The sequence below is a fragment of the Haplochromis burtoni genome, unplaced genomic scaffold (genome assembly GCF_018398535.1).
Source record: "Haplochromis burtoni strain Fernald_Lab_line unplaced genomic scaffold, NCSU_Asbu1 Contig_151, whole genome shotgun sequence".
NCBI lineage: Eukaryota > Metazoa > Chordata > Actinopteri > Cichliformes > Cichlidae > Haplochromis > Haplochromis burtoni.
Window position 1 is genome coordinate 907,942 of NW_024582512.1, and position 18,351 is coordinate 926,292.

The following is an 18,351-nucleotide window of genomic DNA, read 5'->3' on the forward strand; positions in this document are numbered from 1 at the left end:
AAAAAAAAAAAAAAAAATCAGTTTTCTTTGTGCCAGCAGACAGTTTACGTGGTGCACTGCCCTCCGAGAGGATCCTGACCTGATGCACTTCAGGGCTGTTAGGAGAAAGAGTTGTGGCAGCGTTATTCGATAGGTGGGGAGTGCAGCATGTCTTGAACCTCCAGGGCAAAGTTGATGAATAACATCAGAGCTGCACACACACACTTAAATAACGCCAAACAAAATGGTCCAAATGTGGCCATTTACCCTCCCCAATAGATCATGTCTCATTGCTATGGCAACTGCTGACAGCCAGCAGTCACTGTTGTCATGGGAACAGCTTGACAGGCTACTAAAGAGAAGAGGAAAAGGGAGGCGGATGTAGGAGAGGGTTAGGGAAAAATGGAAACAAAGAAGGAACTAACACAGCAGCAAATTCCACATGCCGTGTGTTTTTAAGCTCGTGTGTTTCATAGTTTGACTTTTTTGTCCGCACAGTTTTTTGAGATCAATGTTGGCTCCTAGCTGACCGAATAAGCAAAATCTATTAGTTTATTGTGCACTTGGGGGTTACCTTTCAGATGGTGTGTCTAGTAAATGGCAAAATTTAAACTGGAAAAAGAGAATGGTAGCAAGTGGAGATATAAAAAGAGATTACTGTTTATTTATCTTATTTTACTTTAGTTTGTTTGTTCAGCTTGAACGTGTCCTCCACATCTCTCCTCGCTTCCTTCTTCCTTCATTTTCCACCCATATTTTCCCCTCCTTCATCTTCCTCCCCTCCTCCACTCCATACTCCTGTCCACCTCATGGAAAAGCTTTTAGATGATTAAAACACAACAGTGTATTCTGTTTTCGCATTTCTTTTTTCCCCAGCATCATTATTATTCACTGACATAATGCCTCTCTGACAGTTGATTCTCTTGAAATAAAGTATAGTGGGTCGTTTTGTTGATTCTCAAAGGAGGAGAAAAACTTGGAATTAATGGCCCGGCAACAAAAACAACTATGTTTATAATTATTTACAAGGTTTATTGAGTAGCTTTTGAAAAGAAAGTGACTGTCAATAGAGTAGAGAGAGAGAGAGAGAGAGAGAGAGAGAGAGAGACTTGTGTTGCCATCAAAATACACAGAAATTTACATTAATCATAAATTCATATTGACTACTTACATTCAGATTCCAACCAGATTTGTAAAGGAAATGCCTCTACAAGTTGTGATGAACTTGCTGCAGGATGGCAGCAGAATGTGTTTTTTCTTCTTTCTTTTTCTTCTTCTTGTCATCACAAGACGGTTGCAAGAAGGTCCAAACTCTGGAAAAATAACTCTTCGCTTTCAAAATACTACTATACCCAGCATGGCATTCGTGTTCTTTTGCCTTCACTGTTTCATCATATGATTGAACTGGGAGTAGAAAGTTAATACAGGTCCCCTCTCATTATGCAGCACAGCACTCCTGGCAGCAAACACTATTACATGTTGAACCCCCCATTGAAAAGCTTCAGCTAGCATTTAAGCTATATTCACGCAAGAAAATCACAGGCGGTATATCAGATGTTCCGGCACTAATGTGTAGCATCGCTCATATGCCAAATCAAAGTAGCTAATAATCCTCTAAAAATATGTGGCATACATACACGTGAGACTCACATTTCTCTGCATCATAAATGCGTACGTATTCTGGTGCATAAACATTACAGGCAAGTGTGTAAACACCTTAATCTGTCCTCCTCTTTGCTCGCAGTATTTGCACCAGCAGAATTTTTGTGCTTCCCTAAACACAGTCTCATTTAAAAACCTTTATTTTTGCTCGCAGTACTGCTGTTGCGCTGCTGTTCCTCCGTTTTGAAGAGCATTCATTTAAAAAACAAAAACCCACATGTCATCTCTTTTGCCGTCTATGATGCCTGGCAAGAAGAAATGAAAACATGTTTGCTCTCTGAATTCAGAGCATTAGAGGGAAAAACTGGGCTGCAGTGGAGAGTACTTGGATGACACTGAATGAAGGATGGGTCAGTGGATGAAAAAATGATTATTAGCACTATTGGCTTGTGGCTGCTCGGAGGATAGAGATTTCAACCGGAGCTGGGGCTTTTTTTCCCCCCCTCTCTCTCTCTTTTTTTAAGACTTCTATGCTGGGAATCCAATATGAGATCAACTGAGCCAGTGATGGTTTTTATGCGTGCCTCACTCACACACACATGCATGTGCACATTCCTTACACAGGGTTGACAGATTGAAGAGGTGGAGCTTAAACTACCCAGTCCGACCCTGGCAACAACATCATGGTGATGCAACAGTACATGCACGTGTGTGTATGTGTGTCTAACTGATGACTCACTAGTAGCTAACGGTTTAAGATTTACTGAGGACCTGATTAAGGCTTACATATTTCCTTTTTTTTTTTCTCAGTTTATTTCTATTCTATGTAATTTGCAAAAACAAGCGCGCACACACACACAAATGCACTCACTGCATTTAAACTGAGGCTGATGACTAACTGTGTACCATGTCCTGCTCCTTTCAAATGCCGCTGTCACATCCTGTAAATACGAGTGTACCATCTGTCCACCCGACTCTGCCTTTCTGCCTCGCTGCTGCTGCTCCTCAGCTGAACTCCTGAGTGAGCTGTTGAGATCACCAGAGATGATCTATTTTTCAGTATGTCCTCTGAAATTGAGATGAGTTTCCTATGAGGTGGACATAGGAAACATTCTTTTGTTGCTGTTGTTTAGTTGGTGGAAAACACCAGCTATAAAAGCTGGAAGAAACTTCGAACTTTTTTTTGTATTTAAGATGTTGCAAAGGGTTTCATCACAGTCTTTTGAAATAATGTAGTAGTTTGACTTTTTAAAGAGCCTCTTCTCTCTAAGTGGCCTGTGATTTACTTCTTAATGGGCTTTTATAACAGCAAAACATTAGTTTTAGTTAGTACTAGCATTAGTCTTGTTTTCCTTTTTGTTGTTTTATCTGCAGTGTTAGCTGCATCTCAAAAACTGCTGGTAAGTTGCTTGCCTAGCTCAGATTGATGCAGTCCTTTGAGGTTGAAAGATTTTTGTTGGATGTAGACAAAGCTTTTATTAAAATAATCTGGATAAAGTGTGCCACTTTGCAGCCATCATACCACAGTAACACAGCTCGTGGTGAAGCCCATTCGCCTTTACCCAGTCACGACCTGCCATTTTTACTTTTAGAGCTTAAAATGTTAGCTAGGAGAATCATCTACATCAGTGTGATCAAATATATGATGAAAAGATATGCGTGCACACTCTCACCTGATCCCTTCGGATGATTGCACTGAACAACTCGATTTTACCAGTCAGAGTATCCGTTGGCTTCATATGGCAGTGATGATTATTATTTTTATTATTAATCATTTATTTATTTTTAATTGTTTTTTGGTCTTTTAACTTTGTGAACAACAGATGTGGAAAAACAAGGCTGCTGGTGGCACCTTTTTACTTACCTCCAGTCTAAATCCCCCATGGAAGTGAAGTGTATTTCAAAAGGTTCTATGGGGTCTCAGGACAGAGTGCCTACTTTCTTGAGAAAGGTCGCCAGTAATTCAGGGAAGATTGCACCTCTCTTCCATGCCATCAGCTCTCGGGATTGTGTGCTGCCTTTCTACCTTGTCTGTAATATGTTTGCCACATGCATAAGTGAGCAGGCTTGAGAAGAGAGTTGAAGGCCTGTTGACACATGAGGCTATCTTACAGTCATTTTGACATTTTCTTTATTCACATTGTCAGCTTACATTTATACAATTTCCATATAGAGTTGTTCATTCTTTGAGTAAAATACCACATGATGAACCGCCAGCCACTCTGCTAATGTTCAGATTGCCTATTACAGTTTCCAAATGCACTTTATGGATTGCTTCAAACAAATCATTCTAGTTGTAGTGGGAGGATGGTGTTCCTCTTACCATGCATAGCAGCATTTTTGAGATGTATATGATACAATGGAAGAATCTGTGATAAGTGTTTTATTCCAAGAAATGCCAAACTTTTTCAAAAAACTGTGTTTGGGCTAATCTGGATAATCCATAGATTTTACTCTAAACAGACTTCAGTGAGAGCAGAGAATTTGTTCCAGTGACACTGCAAAGATTTGTTGGTTAAGGAGTAAATATATAATTATATAGGGAATTGGGAACACTTGTACAATGGTGTGAAAAAGTGTTTGTCCGCTTCTTGATTTTTAATTTTTTGGAATGTTAAAAAGTTTCATATCATCAAACTAACTAGTCAAAGATAACACAAGTAAACACAAAATGCAGTTTCTAAATGAAGGTTTTTATTATTAAAAAAAAATCCAAACCTACATTTATTAGATTAATTAAAAAAATATATATATATTGGTTTCCAAGTAATTTTAGACTTGATAATAAAATATCAGAATTTTAATTGTGCTTTGAAGCCCTCCTGCTGACTCAGTTCTGCTATAATTTAAACAACTATGGTGATCATTTTTTAACAATTTAACAATGTGTGTAAGTGTTGTGTTTCCCCCAATACCTCACTATTGCAGTGGTGCCCAAGGCTTTCAAGTGTAACTGTAATCTGAGTCATTTGCCATGCTAAAATAAGATACCAAGCATTGTTCATCAGAAACACAGATGGAAAAAAAAAAGACATAAACGTGGGATGGTAATCATGAACCAATTTTACCCAATCAGAACTGCATCCCTTCAAGATTATCTGTTTATTCTTTCAGCCTGTTTCGCAAAGTGTCAGAGGAAAGTGGCAGGACTGCAACAATAACAATAAAGCTGCTTGTTATAACCAAAGTATGCAGAAGAGGTTTTGTTAAATGCACAGCATATAGAACCTTTAGGTAGATGGATTACAGCAGCAGAAGACCACACTGTGTGCCAGTCCTGTAAGTTAAGAACAGTAAACTAGGCTGCAATTTGCACAGGCCCACCAAATTTGGACAATAGAGAACTGGAAAAACATTGCTTGGTCTCATGAGTCTCAGCTTCTGCTGTCACATTAAGATGGTAGAGTTAGAATTTGGTGTAAACAACATGAAAGCATGGAGTCAGCCTGCCTTGTATCTACAGTCCAGGCTGGTGGTGGTGTAATGATATGGAGGTATATTTTCTTGGCACACGTTGGGCCCCTTGGTACGAACTGAGCATCATTTAAACACCACCGCCTACCAGAGTATTGTTGCTGACCAGCTCTTTAAGATCACAGTGTACTTATATTCTGGTGGCTGCTTCCAGCATGATAATGTGCCATGTTACAAACTGACTGCGAAACTGAGAGTATGGTATTGACACGGCCTGATTAATAGCAGAGCAGATTTGTGAGAGCATTGGATTGATTTCTAGATTCTGCTGGAGGTAAAAGTGGAAAATATGTTGTTTTGAGTTTACTGACCTTGTGACCCATGAATAATATACCTTTTCTAGTAGCAAGATGTATGTTGGTTTTAAAGAAAACATCAGAATTCAGCTTTGAAGAATTTTGATTTATTCCTGTCTATAAAGAAAATGACCACAAAGCATCCAAAGGATTTGGAAGTCAGGTACCATGTGTGAAAGGGACTTCGTTAAACTTGGACATTAAGCTTGTAGAGCTGCTCAAGATTTAACACATTTCTTGTGATCTCAGTGTTTGCTCTAAAAAAGTTATTTTTTATATAAATATATATATATATTATATATATAGGTGTATGTATGTATATATCTATGTGTGTGTATATATATGTCATTTTTATATCAGCCTACTGCATCTAGTAGCTTTAATCCAACGTCCATTCACACTTTGCTCTGTAGCGCATCCAGTTCTGCGAAATGGCTTTTATATCATGACTTAGAGGCAGGTTTTCTATTACTTTTTTCCCTGTAACAAGTTCAATTTGACTGAATAATGGGAACATTCTTGCTGCCGCAACATTTCGGCACCAGTCTGCGTTTCACTCGAGCTTTCAGGAAGAATGGCCTTTGCTGAAAGACTGTAGTGCTGCACGAAGAGCTAAAGCCATCTCATCTCAGTCAGATCTTAATGCATTCAGAACTGCAGCTTTTCATCAGTGTTATGGAGGAAATTATAGGCAGACTGCTACAGCCCATTTCTTCTTGCGAAGCCTTACCTTAAGACTGTAAGATGCTCAGTGAAAACATACCCACACATACATAAACAGGAATGATGGTTATGAAGTCTTGATGATAGGCTGTCACACTGCGGAGCGAACATGTGGGCTAACATTTATTTTTCTGTCTGTCTTTTTTTCCCCTCCCACTCTTTGACTCCTCGTTCTCTCTTCTTGCTTTTATTTGTCCTTCTTTCTCTCTCTCTCTGTTTCTGTGGGTCTGCCTTTTTAGTCCACTCCACTGCACCTGGCAGCAGGATACAACAGGGTGAGGATAGTTCAGTTGTTACTACAGCATGGAGCAGATGTTCACGCCAAGGACAAAGGGTATGTACAGAGAAAACGACAAGGGGAGTTTAAGTGGGGGGGAAAAGGCACTTGAATTCAGGATTTTCTTAAAAACTAAACATCTTAATGGTAACACATCATAACTGCACTGCTATTTATGAGACATAATTATGAGATTTTGCTATAGCCAGTAGGATGAGACTCCTTAATCCATCTCATTGGATCATAAGATTTAGGTGGGGATATATACACATTCTGTTGTTGGCGTGCACAGAGTATGATGCACTGCATTCTGCAGAAGCCCTTGAAGCTCTTTTCTGCAGTTTCTGTCATATTTCAGGCCTGCTTATAGACCAAAATGACTGGGCGTGCATAAAAAGTTAGTGAGGGTGGTCTCTGCTTATGCAGCCACACAAAAAACCTGGAAACCATTCGAATAGCTGTCAAACCACGACTTTATTGATGTAAACTGAGATGTCAAAACTTGTCACTAGGGGTGCGGGGGAGGTTGTCAAATGTCATTTACGTTTTTTCCCCTTATAGACTCCAATCCTGAAGGTACTTAGATCTCACCTGATCGAGGTGGACACGAGAATGCACATGTGCAGTAGAGCTGGACTGGACTTTAAATGATCCTCAGTTCAAACAGTCTAAGCAAAGTAGATGAATGAGTGTCATTGCCTGCTGCACTTTCCACAAAACCAAACTTATTATCCAGTAGCGAGAGCACGTCTGCTACCGTGGGCTCTGTGTGAGAAAGCTGTGAGACAACCTCAACCTTTTATGTAGTGCCGCTATGATGTTGACATCTGAGGCACTCGATGTGTAACACTGATTAGCAGGATGTCACCGTGCCAATGTGACCAAGATATCAAATGTGGGAAATGGTATTTTTACTGAACATCAGCATGTTAGTGTAAGTGTCACATTGTTGGACTCAGCACACATTTTGTGTGTATTTAGAGTTGTTAACACTGATGTTTGTTTGTAATGAGAAGTCTTCTGGGTTTTTTGTTTTTTTTCCAGGGGTCTGGTGCCGCTTCATAACGCCTGCTCTTATGGACACTATGAAGTTACTGAGCTGCTGCTAAAGGTACAAACACACATACATCCTGTTTCTGAATATACTGGGTCAGTGGACATAATTCATAATAAGAAGCTATAAATGACCTCCTAAGACCTGCTTTGTTAGTTCATTAAAAACGTGACACATTCATTGTACACATGCGCCAGAGCCGATGGCATCATTCCCTTTTGAGCAATCCAGAATCAATAATGATAAAACTGCTGTCAGTAATCTCCTCTGTACTTTTTTTTTTTTTCTTCCGCTATTTTTTTCCTTCGCCAGCACGGAGCCTGTGTGAACGCCATGGATCTGTGGCAGTTCACCCCTCTACATGAAGCGGCGTCTAAAAACCGAGTGGAGGTGTGCTCTCTGCTGCTGAGCCACGGGGCTGACCCGACCCTGCTCAACTGCCACAGCAAAAGCTCTGTGGACATGGCACCCACTCCCGAGCTGAAGGAGAGACTTACATGTGAGTGTGGCTCTTAATTTACATAAAGTGCAGCTGCAGAGTACAGCACGGCTAAATGAGTCTGTTTGTTTTAGAAAGGGCATATTTACACGGGCTATGTTTGGAGCAGCTGATTTGATATTATTTTGAACATGGGAGTCTCAATCTTTTTTTTTGACAGGGGATTACAAAGGGATTATTAGTACAACAGAGAGATTGATATGATTATTTTGATAGCCAGCAGTCTGATGTAGAATTATTTCTTGAAAGAGCCTCATATTCACCTGTTTCTTCATGTGGACTTGACTAGTGGAAAAGCCACAGATTAAAAAAAACATGAAAGTCAGCTAGGGATGGCAATTGGACTCGATTCCCATCCCTAAAGTCATCCACGGTTCGAATTATTACAGATTTCCTCGGCTATATAAAACATTTTATTGTATTTATTCATGTTTTCAGGGTGCATTAATCCAATCCCTGACTTTAAAATAGATTTTTCATTATAAAAAAATGCCTTGAACCTGGACTACACAATTTGTGTTTTAACATGAACTCTTTACTTTAAATTTCCACAAACAAGCTTACTGATTTTAAATTAGTTTCTTTTTTTTATTTTGGTTTATTCACAATATTCAATATTGTGGGGGCGACCGTGGCTCAGGGGGTTGGGAATCGCATCTGTAACCGGAAGGTCGCCGGTTTGATCCCTGGGCTCTCTGTCCTGGTCGTTGTGTCCTTGGGCAAGACACTTTACCCTACCTGCCTACTGGTGTTGGCCAGAGGGGCCGATGGCGCGATATGGCAGCCTCGCTTCTGTCAGTCTGCCCCAGGGCAGCTGTGGCTACAACCGTAGCTGCCTCCACCAGTGTATGAATGTGAGAGTGAATGAATAGTGGCATTGTAAAGCGCTTTGGGTGCCTAGAAAAGCGCTATATAAATCCAATCCATTATTATTATTATTACTATATTATAATATGTAAATAATCTGCTTATATACTCGTGTCCTTTATGAAATTAGCTGTTTTCTTTGTAATATTAGTTCGGTTCGCATTACACTGCAACTAATATTCGTGATGTATTAATTAATTAGAGACTACACCATAATTAAGTTAATTTTCATCGTACTTTCAGGACGCAGCCACCACAGAGTAAAAAGGTTGGATAATCCTTTGTTTTTGCCAGAAAGCCCTCTGCAACTCGAGTTAATTAGTGGGTCAGCGCTCTTTTTCTTTCGCTGCACTTGTTGCCTCATCTCTGTAATGAAGCAGATCAAAACAAAAATCAAATGCCACGCAAATCATAAGCCATCAGAAATGTTTTCACAACTGCGGGATGACGGTTCGTTTTTGATGATTCTATGTTGTCGAAAACGCATCTCAGTTGGGCGTTTGCTGCAGACTCATCACAGGAATATAAAAATATAAAAACAAAGACTTCCTGGACAGATCTGATGTTGCCAGCTCCAGATATATTTGTTAAGCCAGTTGGTTAGTAGCTTACAAAGTACAGTTGATATGAAGGGGAAAACTTACCATAAAAACATTAATGTGCTCAAGTTGGGCAAATCTACTTGGATCGCCTTGCTTTTGAAGCTACTTTAAAGTGAACCAATCCAGGAACTTCAGTTTATGGCACTTAAGTGTTCAACTTACTATCTGCTAAGCTTCCCATAAGTTACGGAGCTTCCCAGTTATACTTATAGCTTTTGTTTTAATTTAAGCTGACAAATAATGTGTGTTACGCTTTATTTGGTACTAATTATTGATATTTGTATGCCTGCACCTTGCCTGAGGGTCCAGAAAACAGCAGAAAAGGAAAATAAAACAGGATGGCAACAAACACACTGCTAAAAATGGTTTGAAAATGAGACAAAGCAGTGGCTCTGTCCATCTTTTCTTAGCAGTTTATAGATATGGTTACATATACAAAGAGCAAACGTGTAGTTCATCTCGTGTTTTTCTTCTTTCTCTGAATAAATTATTTCTGTGTATTTCTGACCAGCAACTATGAAAAATTCGTTTGGGTTTTTCAGAACAAAAATGTCATAACTCGCTACTGTTTCTCTTCCATCAGCTGTACTTTACGTCTTTAATTTTTTTTTCTTTCTTAACCACGTGCCCTTGAAGATTGCGCCATTTATCTCAACGTCTGATTAGAAATGCATGAATGCTGTTGGCTCGGTCCGTAGATAGGACGGGCTCCTTTTATTCAGCCTGAAATGCTTCTGAAGCAAAATAGTTTGTTGTTTGTAATTTCCAGACCTCGGGGGAATAATCGCTTCTTTCCGCTCCAACTCCACCACAGAGACTGTTGCATCATATGTCATTAGCTCTCTGGTTGGGGAAAAAAATGAAATTATCTTTCTGAAGTATTGTTATGCTGCAGGGTCATTGCAAGTAGAATAATATATTGTAACAGTGGCTGAGAACTTCATAATTCAGTTTTTGGGTGGCATTTGCAGCCTTTTGTTTCGTAGGAAACCTCACAATGACAACTGAAGCTGCTTTCTTTCTAAAAAATTTGACATTTTCTGTGCGCGTGTCTTCAGATGAGTTTAAGGGCCACTCGCTGCTTCAAGCTGCTCGAGAAGCTGACATGGCCAAGGCTAAGAAGACCCTGGCATTGGAGATCATCAACTTTAAACACCCACACACACACGAAACTGCCCTGGTAAGATTTGGATGCATTTTAAAACACTGGCTCTTATATTGGTGCAGACGTGTTGAGATGACGTGTCCATGTGTGCTTTATGTGCGTTTGTTAGCATTGTGCAGTAGCATCGCCTCACCCCAAAAGGAAGCAGGTGACCGAGCTGCTGCTGAGGAAAGGTGCCAACGTCAACGAGAAGAATAAAGAGTGAGTGTTGTTTTCCGCTGCATGCACAGCTCATAAACATAAAGTGAGAGCATTATATGTTTGTCAAGGTGACTCCAGCAGTGGATTTATGTTAGAGGTGAACAACACAAATCACTTTGCTGATGTGAATTGCCATTGCAAGGCAAAGTGGTTGCATCACTGCTCAGAGACACTTCAGTAGGTGAACGCACCGTTGTTCACACGACCTGACAATCAGCGGCGACAGAAATCGTCCGCTCTTCAGACGCTCAGTCTGCTGCCAGCCTCGGGCTTCAGCTCAGTACAAAACTATCCTGAATAATTCCAGCATTTAAAGCATAAAATGTGACCTATTATGTTTATTTCCAGCTCCATATTTTCATTTTTGGACTTTTCTAAGATGGCTTAGATGGCTTTCCTGATTCATAGATCTCAATAATCCTTTTGATTATGATACGTTTTCTGTTCAAAATAGACTGGCTCCTGATTAAGTGTGATTGACTGACCATGTTTAGTAGCAGTGACCACTTGTAACAGTATATTTACATGACAGAAACCAGGAAGAGTACAGGAATCCACTTTAATAGCTTTCTAAGTGAGGTATAAGAATAAAGTACTGCTAAGCTGAAGTGATGTACTTAGTAACAAATGAGAACTGATTTGGTCAGTGGGCTTGGTGATTCACTGCTTTCTCTTTGGAAATTTCTTAGAAATGGGCCTCTTCACATGTTGGGCTCTCCAGCCCAGCTGCCCTTACAGCAGTGGGACTGAAGCTATTACATTTACAATGATAGCGGGCCATGCAACAAATGATGTCATACGAATGTGTCATATATATATAAATACATACATATAGATACCTTATAGTGAAATTAGAATAAACGCATTGCTGAATAGGTGATTCTGTAAATTTCTGTTATGTTTTTTAACCCAGAAAAAATGCAGTACTGTAGTACATGGAGTGCAAAAACAGTGCTGACTTCATCTCAGGGTTGATGACTCGTGATAATATCCAACCTCATTCTGAGAACGTTTGGGCACTGCATTCTGTTTTACAAGCAATCTGAACGATCTAAAGTTGAGCAGTTATATTTATTTCCTAATGCTCTTCCCTCCCCTCTGTAGTTTCATGACTCCTCTTCACGTGGCAGCTGAGCGGGCGCATAATGACATCATGGAGGTGCTACAGAAACATGGGGCAAAGGTATGTCTTACTCCTCTTCCTCCATGTATAGAGAGTGTATCAAAAAGAATCATCCAATTTCAAAGTGCTTTAATTTCGTGGTTGTTCACCGGTAATGTTAGAGAGGATCGGTGAGTTTCTAATGTTTGGTGGCTGAAAATACTGTTTTTCACACTAATCATCACAAAAAAAATTTCTAAAAAGAAGCATTTTACTGTGTTACTGCCCAAAGTTTTGGGTAAATGTTTCTGCAAACTGAACATTCTGGTGTGAGACCCTCAAAACAATGGTATTTTTCTAAAGATGGCATTTTTATTCAGCAGTCATACATTGTGAATTCAGTTTGGAGAAAGAACTGGATTTTAAGCAGCACTTGTGGTTGCGTCACTGTGAGAATGCTCTACAATCAAGGCGCTCAATGGTATATTTGTGTGCATCAGTGTGATGATGCACCTTGATTTGCTGTATTGCTCAAAAACATTTTTATCTATGAATAGTTTCTCATTTTCATACAACTGACTCTGTTGCAATGCACAGAATAATATTGCACCCTTTATTATTTCACCCTGAATCCCACAAATAAGATCCAAGGTTGTTGTGGCATGTTTTGTTATTCAGTTGTGCTGAGGCTTGTCACATAATTGTGTCAACATTATCATATTTGTTTACATATTTCAATAATTAAACCAAAAAAAGTCTTGTTTTTGTATATTTTTCTGGACCTTTTGTGAGATGAGGTTAACGTACAGTTGTTTATTAGTGTCTCATTTGGAAACGAGATGACCTTATTTTTTTTGAATGACTGTAACTGCAGACGTCCTTTCTGAATCATTATTCTGAGGTCTTTGTTCTTGCAGGTGAATGCCCTGGACACACTGGGTCAGACGGCATTGCATCGTGCGGCGTTGGCAGGCCACCTTCAGACCTGTAGGCTGTTGCTAGGATACGGGGCAGACGCCTCGCTGGTGTCGCTGCAGGGCTTCACCGCTGCTCAAATGGGAAACGAAGCTGTTCAGCAAATACTCAACGGTAGGCCACCCGTTTGTTTCTGTGGGGGCTGCTGAGTGGGTGGGTGGCTGTGCGTGCAGAAGCGTAGGTGATGTGTTTTGGTTGCTATGCACCAGTTGCAAATAGTGGGATTAACTGGAATTGTTTTTGTGAAGGCCAATATTGATATTTTCAGACTGAAGGCGCAGATTTTAACGCAGAGTGAGCCAACTCACCTGCTCAGATCTGGAAGAAACTTGGCATCACGGTATCTAACTCCAGGGTTTCCAGGTTAAAGGAAATCAGTTTTTAATGGGGGCCTAACCCTTGAAGCTCTTTTCTGAACTCAGTGGTTTCATTCATATTTCAGGCTTGCTTATAGAACAAAATGACTGCATCAGGATTTAGTGAGGATGGGCTCTGCTTGTGCAGCTACATTTGGGAAAACTGAAAAATATTCCAATATTCGTCAAAGCACATCTTTATTGATGTATTCTGAACTACCAAAGCTCATCTTTATGGATACAGAAGAAGTTGTCAGATGTCGTCTTCATCGGGGAAAGAATTAAAGCCCACAAATAAAACTAGACCAAACCACTTATTGGTCTGTACAGCTCCACATTCTTTATATTAAGCTGGACACGAAATCCATCAGTTATTACATAAGTACTCGAGTCCCCTTAAAGCAGGAATTTTCCACAGGCACTAAGAACCTTTGTAAAGACCCGGTTTGGGGTGAATTAGCCTACCTGAAAGTGGGGCTTGAACTGCTGAACGTCTCTGATTCGTCATCAAATCTTTAGAAAATTTTCTGCTCTACTTATTTTCCGTAAAATATACTACGGTCCAAAGTCTGGACATATTATGATTGCTTTGAAATGTGTATCAAAAAGACCTGTCCACATACCTTCAGGCCTTTTCTCGCATATTGGAATATGAGGCAGTATTTTAACATAAGTAAGTCAAATTACGATAAAAGCCTGAAATTTTCACTGGACTTTTCTGTCATAAATTTGAATCAATATCTGTAATTTCAGGCTGATACATTAAAAAAAAAAAAAAAAACAGAAAAAAGTCTGCATATTGGCTAGCTAACATATTTAGTATATTTTCCAGTTTTTTAGTTTAAAGTAATAATAATAATTAATAAATGTCTGGAAATTTTTTTGATATATGAAGCTAAAGTTTCCCAGCAATAATTTTATACGTCCACATTTTGGACCATAAGTGAAAGGAGAACACCTGCAGTGATTTAAGATGGAATAATGGAATAATAATCTTACAGTCATCTCTGCAGCAGCTAAAAAGCAAAAATTGTCAATTCTAATCTGTAATTGTAACATTCAAACTTGGCTTCACAGGCCTGTTTCAATTACAGGTCGAGCTTACACATTTTAAATGAAACGAAAGCAAGGACAAAGCAAAAAAAGCAGAAATTCGAAGAATGTAAAGCTTCTGATTTCACCGAGTGGTGGAAATTGGGACAAAAAATGGTCTAAAGCTTTTCTTTAAACTGACAATGACTGCACGACCAATGAAGATTCACAGCACACGGTTATCTCATAGAAAATATTGTGTGTTTAGTTGCTTCTGAGGCAACTCTGGAAATCTAGATTTATCTAGATTTGTATCTCATCCTCTAGCCCTATGCATAACTACTGGTTTGTCTTTTAAATGACAGCGAGTGAATTGAATACGGCATCTGTAGCTGCATTAATTGTAGCAGCTGTGTCACCACAGTCAGTTTATCTGCAGCAACCAGTAGACACACACTCTCATAAAGGCCTAATATGTTACTTACGTTTCCTGTTGGTTTGCACTGCATTGCAATTATCAAAGAACAAGCATGACTCATTCTTTTCAGTTTTTGCTTTGGTGCAAAACAACAAAAATAAGTCTTACAAATGTCACCTGGAAGCTTTTCGAAACGGCCGTCCTAAAGTGCACAATGTCTTCGATTAAACATGGCCGTAAATTGACGTGCGTACGTAGGATGAAGTGAATAACGGCAGGATAACACCAGCTTTATGTTGTTGTGTTACAGTCAGCCTTTCATTAATGTTCTTCCAAAGCATGTGCAGGCTGTTTTTGCTGTCTTCATGATTCTTCTGTGTTTGCTGCTCTGTAGAGAACGTCCCAGTGAGAAACTCGGATGTAGACTACAGACTTCTCGAAGCTGCTAAAGCCGGTGACCTGGACACTGTCAAGGTAGATGACACTTTGAAAATGACAATTTGACATTGTTGCCTGTGGGGTGTTATGCTGCAATCACGGGAAAATGCTGGAGACTGCAGCATGACCAAAGTTATTGTGACTGCAATCGTGCTTGAGATGGTTGCTTCGAAGATGAGGACCAGGACTGTGAGCGTTTGCAGTCGGCTGCCATCTTCCAAACAACATCAGTACATCAGAATTGTGAAAAAATGGATGTGGAGTCAGTCTGCCATCAGTCTGGGATTAAATGGGGTCAAGTTGGCACTCTGTAATAATATGGTGATTAAGTGATAAATAACAGATCTGTTGCCGTCTTCCTATTCATTCACAGTCTGAGCACCTAGAAACTCTCCACAAATACTGACATAGTTGACATAGGGTGGCAATTTGACTGTCAAATGACATAGGTACGCTGCAGCTTTGCTTTTATATAGCAGTATAGCCTCTGGTCAGTGTAAATATGGCAAATGCAAGGCTCAATCAACCTACTTGTCCACCTATCTTCATACTGTGCCTACCTACCTTTTTTACTTTAGTTTGACTGAGTGATTACATTTACTTTAGCCATTGTGATCATTTGGGTGAAGGTCATCATGATAAGCTGCATGCCAGTAACACTGGATACTGTATATTACATCTGTGTTTGATAAAGTAATAAATCCTTAAAATATTTCTGTCCAAATGAATTCCAAACCCAATGGTCTAGCTCATTTTTTAAGGCTTAAATGAAGAAAAGCCAGTGACCCGTTCTTCTCCTAACAATCAATACTGCCTTAATAAGAAAAATGGAAATAGCTGATATGGAAGGACATTGATTTAGCAGCTTCAGTGTGTTTAATGACACTGATCATGGAGGGATTATTTGCTCTGAGGGAGCAGAAATATTTTTAATTGCTCCATTATGGTTTGGCGCTAATGAGGAGTCTGAGAAAAGCCATGTGAAACTGGACTAGCTGCTTTTGGCCAAAAGCAGTAGGTTCTGCGGCCACAGTGTGGTCGGTAATGAAAACTGAAGACAAGTTAGATCGGTTGTCCTTAAGTTAGTATATTTCATTAGAATGGAGCAAGAATGGAGGCCTTTATCAATAAACTGTAAGGGGAGATGCAGAAGAGAAACTGTTGAGCTAATGTTGCATCTCTGTGGGAGAATTTGATGTCCACAAACACAGGTTTTAATTAAAAAACTCCTGACCTTTGTGACTGTTCCTGTTGGTCTCACTGAGTCAAAGTCTTAGTGATTTCTGTTAAATGTCAGTTGGATGTTTTCTGTATTTGTATTTGCATTATTCCCCTTATTGATGATGATTGTTATAAATAAAGAAATAAAGACAAAGACTTTATCCCTGATAAAGGCCACATTTTACATCTCATAAGATTTCCACAGAGACCTTCTGCTGCAATTGGTATCTGGCTCACTCACGTTTAAAATGTCAAGACCTGGTAACAGTCGCCCAACCGTCTGACAGAAGTTTTTTTTTTTTTTTTCTTCTGATTGAAATATTTTGATTTAAAGCGAAATGTGGTGTCTTCCCCCACACAGACAGACAGTAATGGGGTTATGTCAATGAAGAGGGTCCGGGAGTGCCTGAAATGTGATGCTTTGACAGGCTGGCAGAAGATTGTAGTGGAAAAGGAGACGAGCTCGGGTCGGGCTTTCTCTCAGCCTCTTGTTTCCTGACACACAGACAAATCAGGATTAATAGTCTCACCAAGTAGCTGATTGGCATTTTTTAAAAATGGTGGGCCGATCCCTGTCATCTGATCAAATGTTCAGGAGGTTCACACTGAAGTGTGATATTCTGCTAGATGATGAAACCGGACAGAGGCAAATTCTGTCATTCAGGAACATTTTGTACTTCAGTCAGAGCTCTAACCATTGTGACAGTTTGTGTAGTTATTTTTTGCTCTATAATATACGTTTCCCAGCCACTTTATTAGATACACAAAAAGCTCGAGCGCTTCATCTGCGCCACTGACAACTTTGTTCCAAGGGTAATTGAAAATCTTGGACCCATTTTATCTTCAGTTCTCCCAGCTGTGAGAAATCTGGGAGTTACTTTTGATCAGGCATTCGGTTTTGATAAGCATGCTGTTCCAGAATTTTGCTGCAAGACTTCTCGCCGGCTCCTCTAAAAGCTCTCATGTGGCACTGATTCTGTCCTCTTTACACTGGCTTCCCTTATCAACGGTGATCACTTGCAGAGAACTTCACAATCAGATGCCTCCAGATATTAGCGAACTGCAACATCCATACGTAACTAATAGGTCAGTGATGTCAGCTAATCAGTGCTTGTTGGTGATACAAAAGTATGCAGGACAAAAGGAGACCATGGTTTTGAGTTTGTGGCTCCCATCTTGTGGAACTTACTTCCCAAGGACTTGAGGTCTATGGACTTTATTGATGCCTTTAAAAATAAGAGCCACCTGTGAAAGTTTGCTTTTGTTTAGTTCTTTTTTTTTTCATTTTAATTGTTATATCTAATTTTATATTTCAGAGCACTTTTCTTCAAGTGCCATATGAATAACCTGTATTTACTTGTAACTTTTTAACTGCTCATTAACTCTAATCTAATCAGCCAATCACATGGCATGCATTTAGGCACATAGACATGGTCAAGAGAATCTTTTTAAGTTCAAATCAAGCATCAGCATGGCAAAACAAGGTGATCTAAGTGATTCTGAGCATTTGTCTGAGTATTTAAGAAACGGTTGGCAGTTCTCTGGGTCAAAATGCCTTTTTGATGTCGGAGGAGACCAGGCTGTTTTGAACTGATTGGAAGGTAGCAGTAACTAATTTTTACAACTGAGTTATGCAGAAGAGCATCTGTGAAAGCATAAGTAGTCAGACTTCGAAGCACATGGTACACAACAACAGAAGACCACACTGGGTGCCACTCCTGTCAGCTAAACTGAGGATACAGTGGACCCAGGATCACCAAAATTGGACAACAGAACGGTCTGATGAGTCTCAACATGAAAACATGGATCCATCTATCCTTATATGAGTGGCTCAGCCTTATGATGATAGTATAATGGTGTATATAATTCTTAGCACCTGTGTGATATTATCTGATCAGTATGGACCAAAATCTGTTTCGAGCACCTTGTTTCATCTATGTGATGAAGATTTGAGGCATGTTGGCAGTAATTGTTGGTTGTGAGCTCAGGTTTTATAATCAGAACCCAAACTTAATCAAGCATTTATTATATATTATATTAATTTTTCAGAATGGCAGGAACATAAAAAAA

General features: G+C 39.6%; 1 protein-coding gene across 3 annotated transcripts in view; it reads left to right on the forward strand.

The window, feature by feature from the left end:
• The window catches only part of LOC102299711 (poly [ADP-ribose] polymerase tankyrase-1), a 108,228-nt gene that overhangs the window by 61,350 nt on the left and 28,527 nt on the right, over positions 1-18,351 (forward strand). For all 3 annotated transcript variants that reach the window (XM_005931861.3, XM_005931863.3, XM_005931864.3), the window contains 8 exons: positions 6,314-6,408; positions 7,396-7,462; positions 7,718-7,904; positions 10,432-10,553; positions 10,648-10,739; positions 11,844-11,922; positions 12,759-12,930; positions 15,017-15,096. In XM_005931861.3, coding sequence (XP_005931923.1) covers positions 6,314-6,408; positions 7,396-7,462; positions 7,718-7,904; positions 10,432-10,553; positions 10,648-10,739; positions 11,844-11,922; positions 12,759-12,930; positions 15,017-15,096 — 894 coding nt within the window. The remainder of the gene's footprint in view (positions 1-6,313; positions 6,409-7,395; positions 7,463-7,717; positions 7,905-10,431; positions 10,554-10,647; positions 10,740-11,843; positions 11,923-12,758; positions 12,931-15,016; positions 15,097-18,351) is intronic.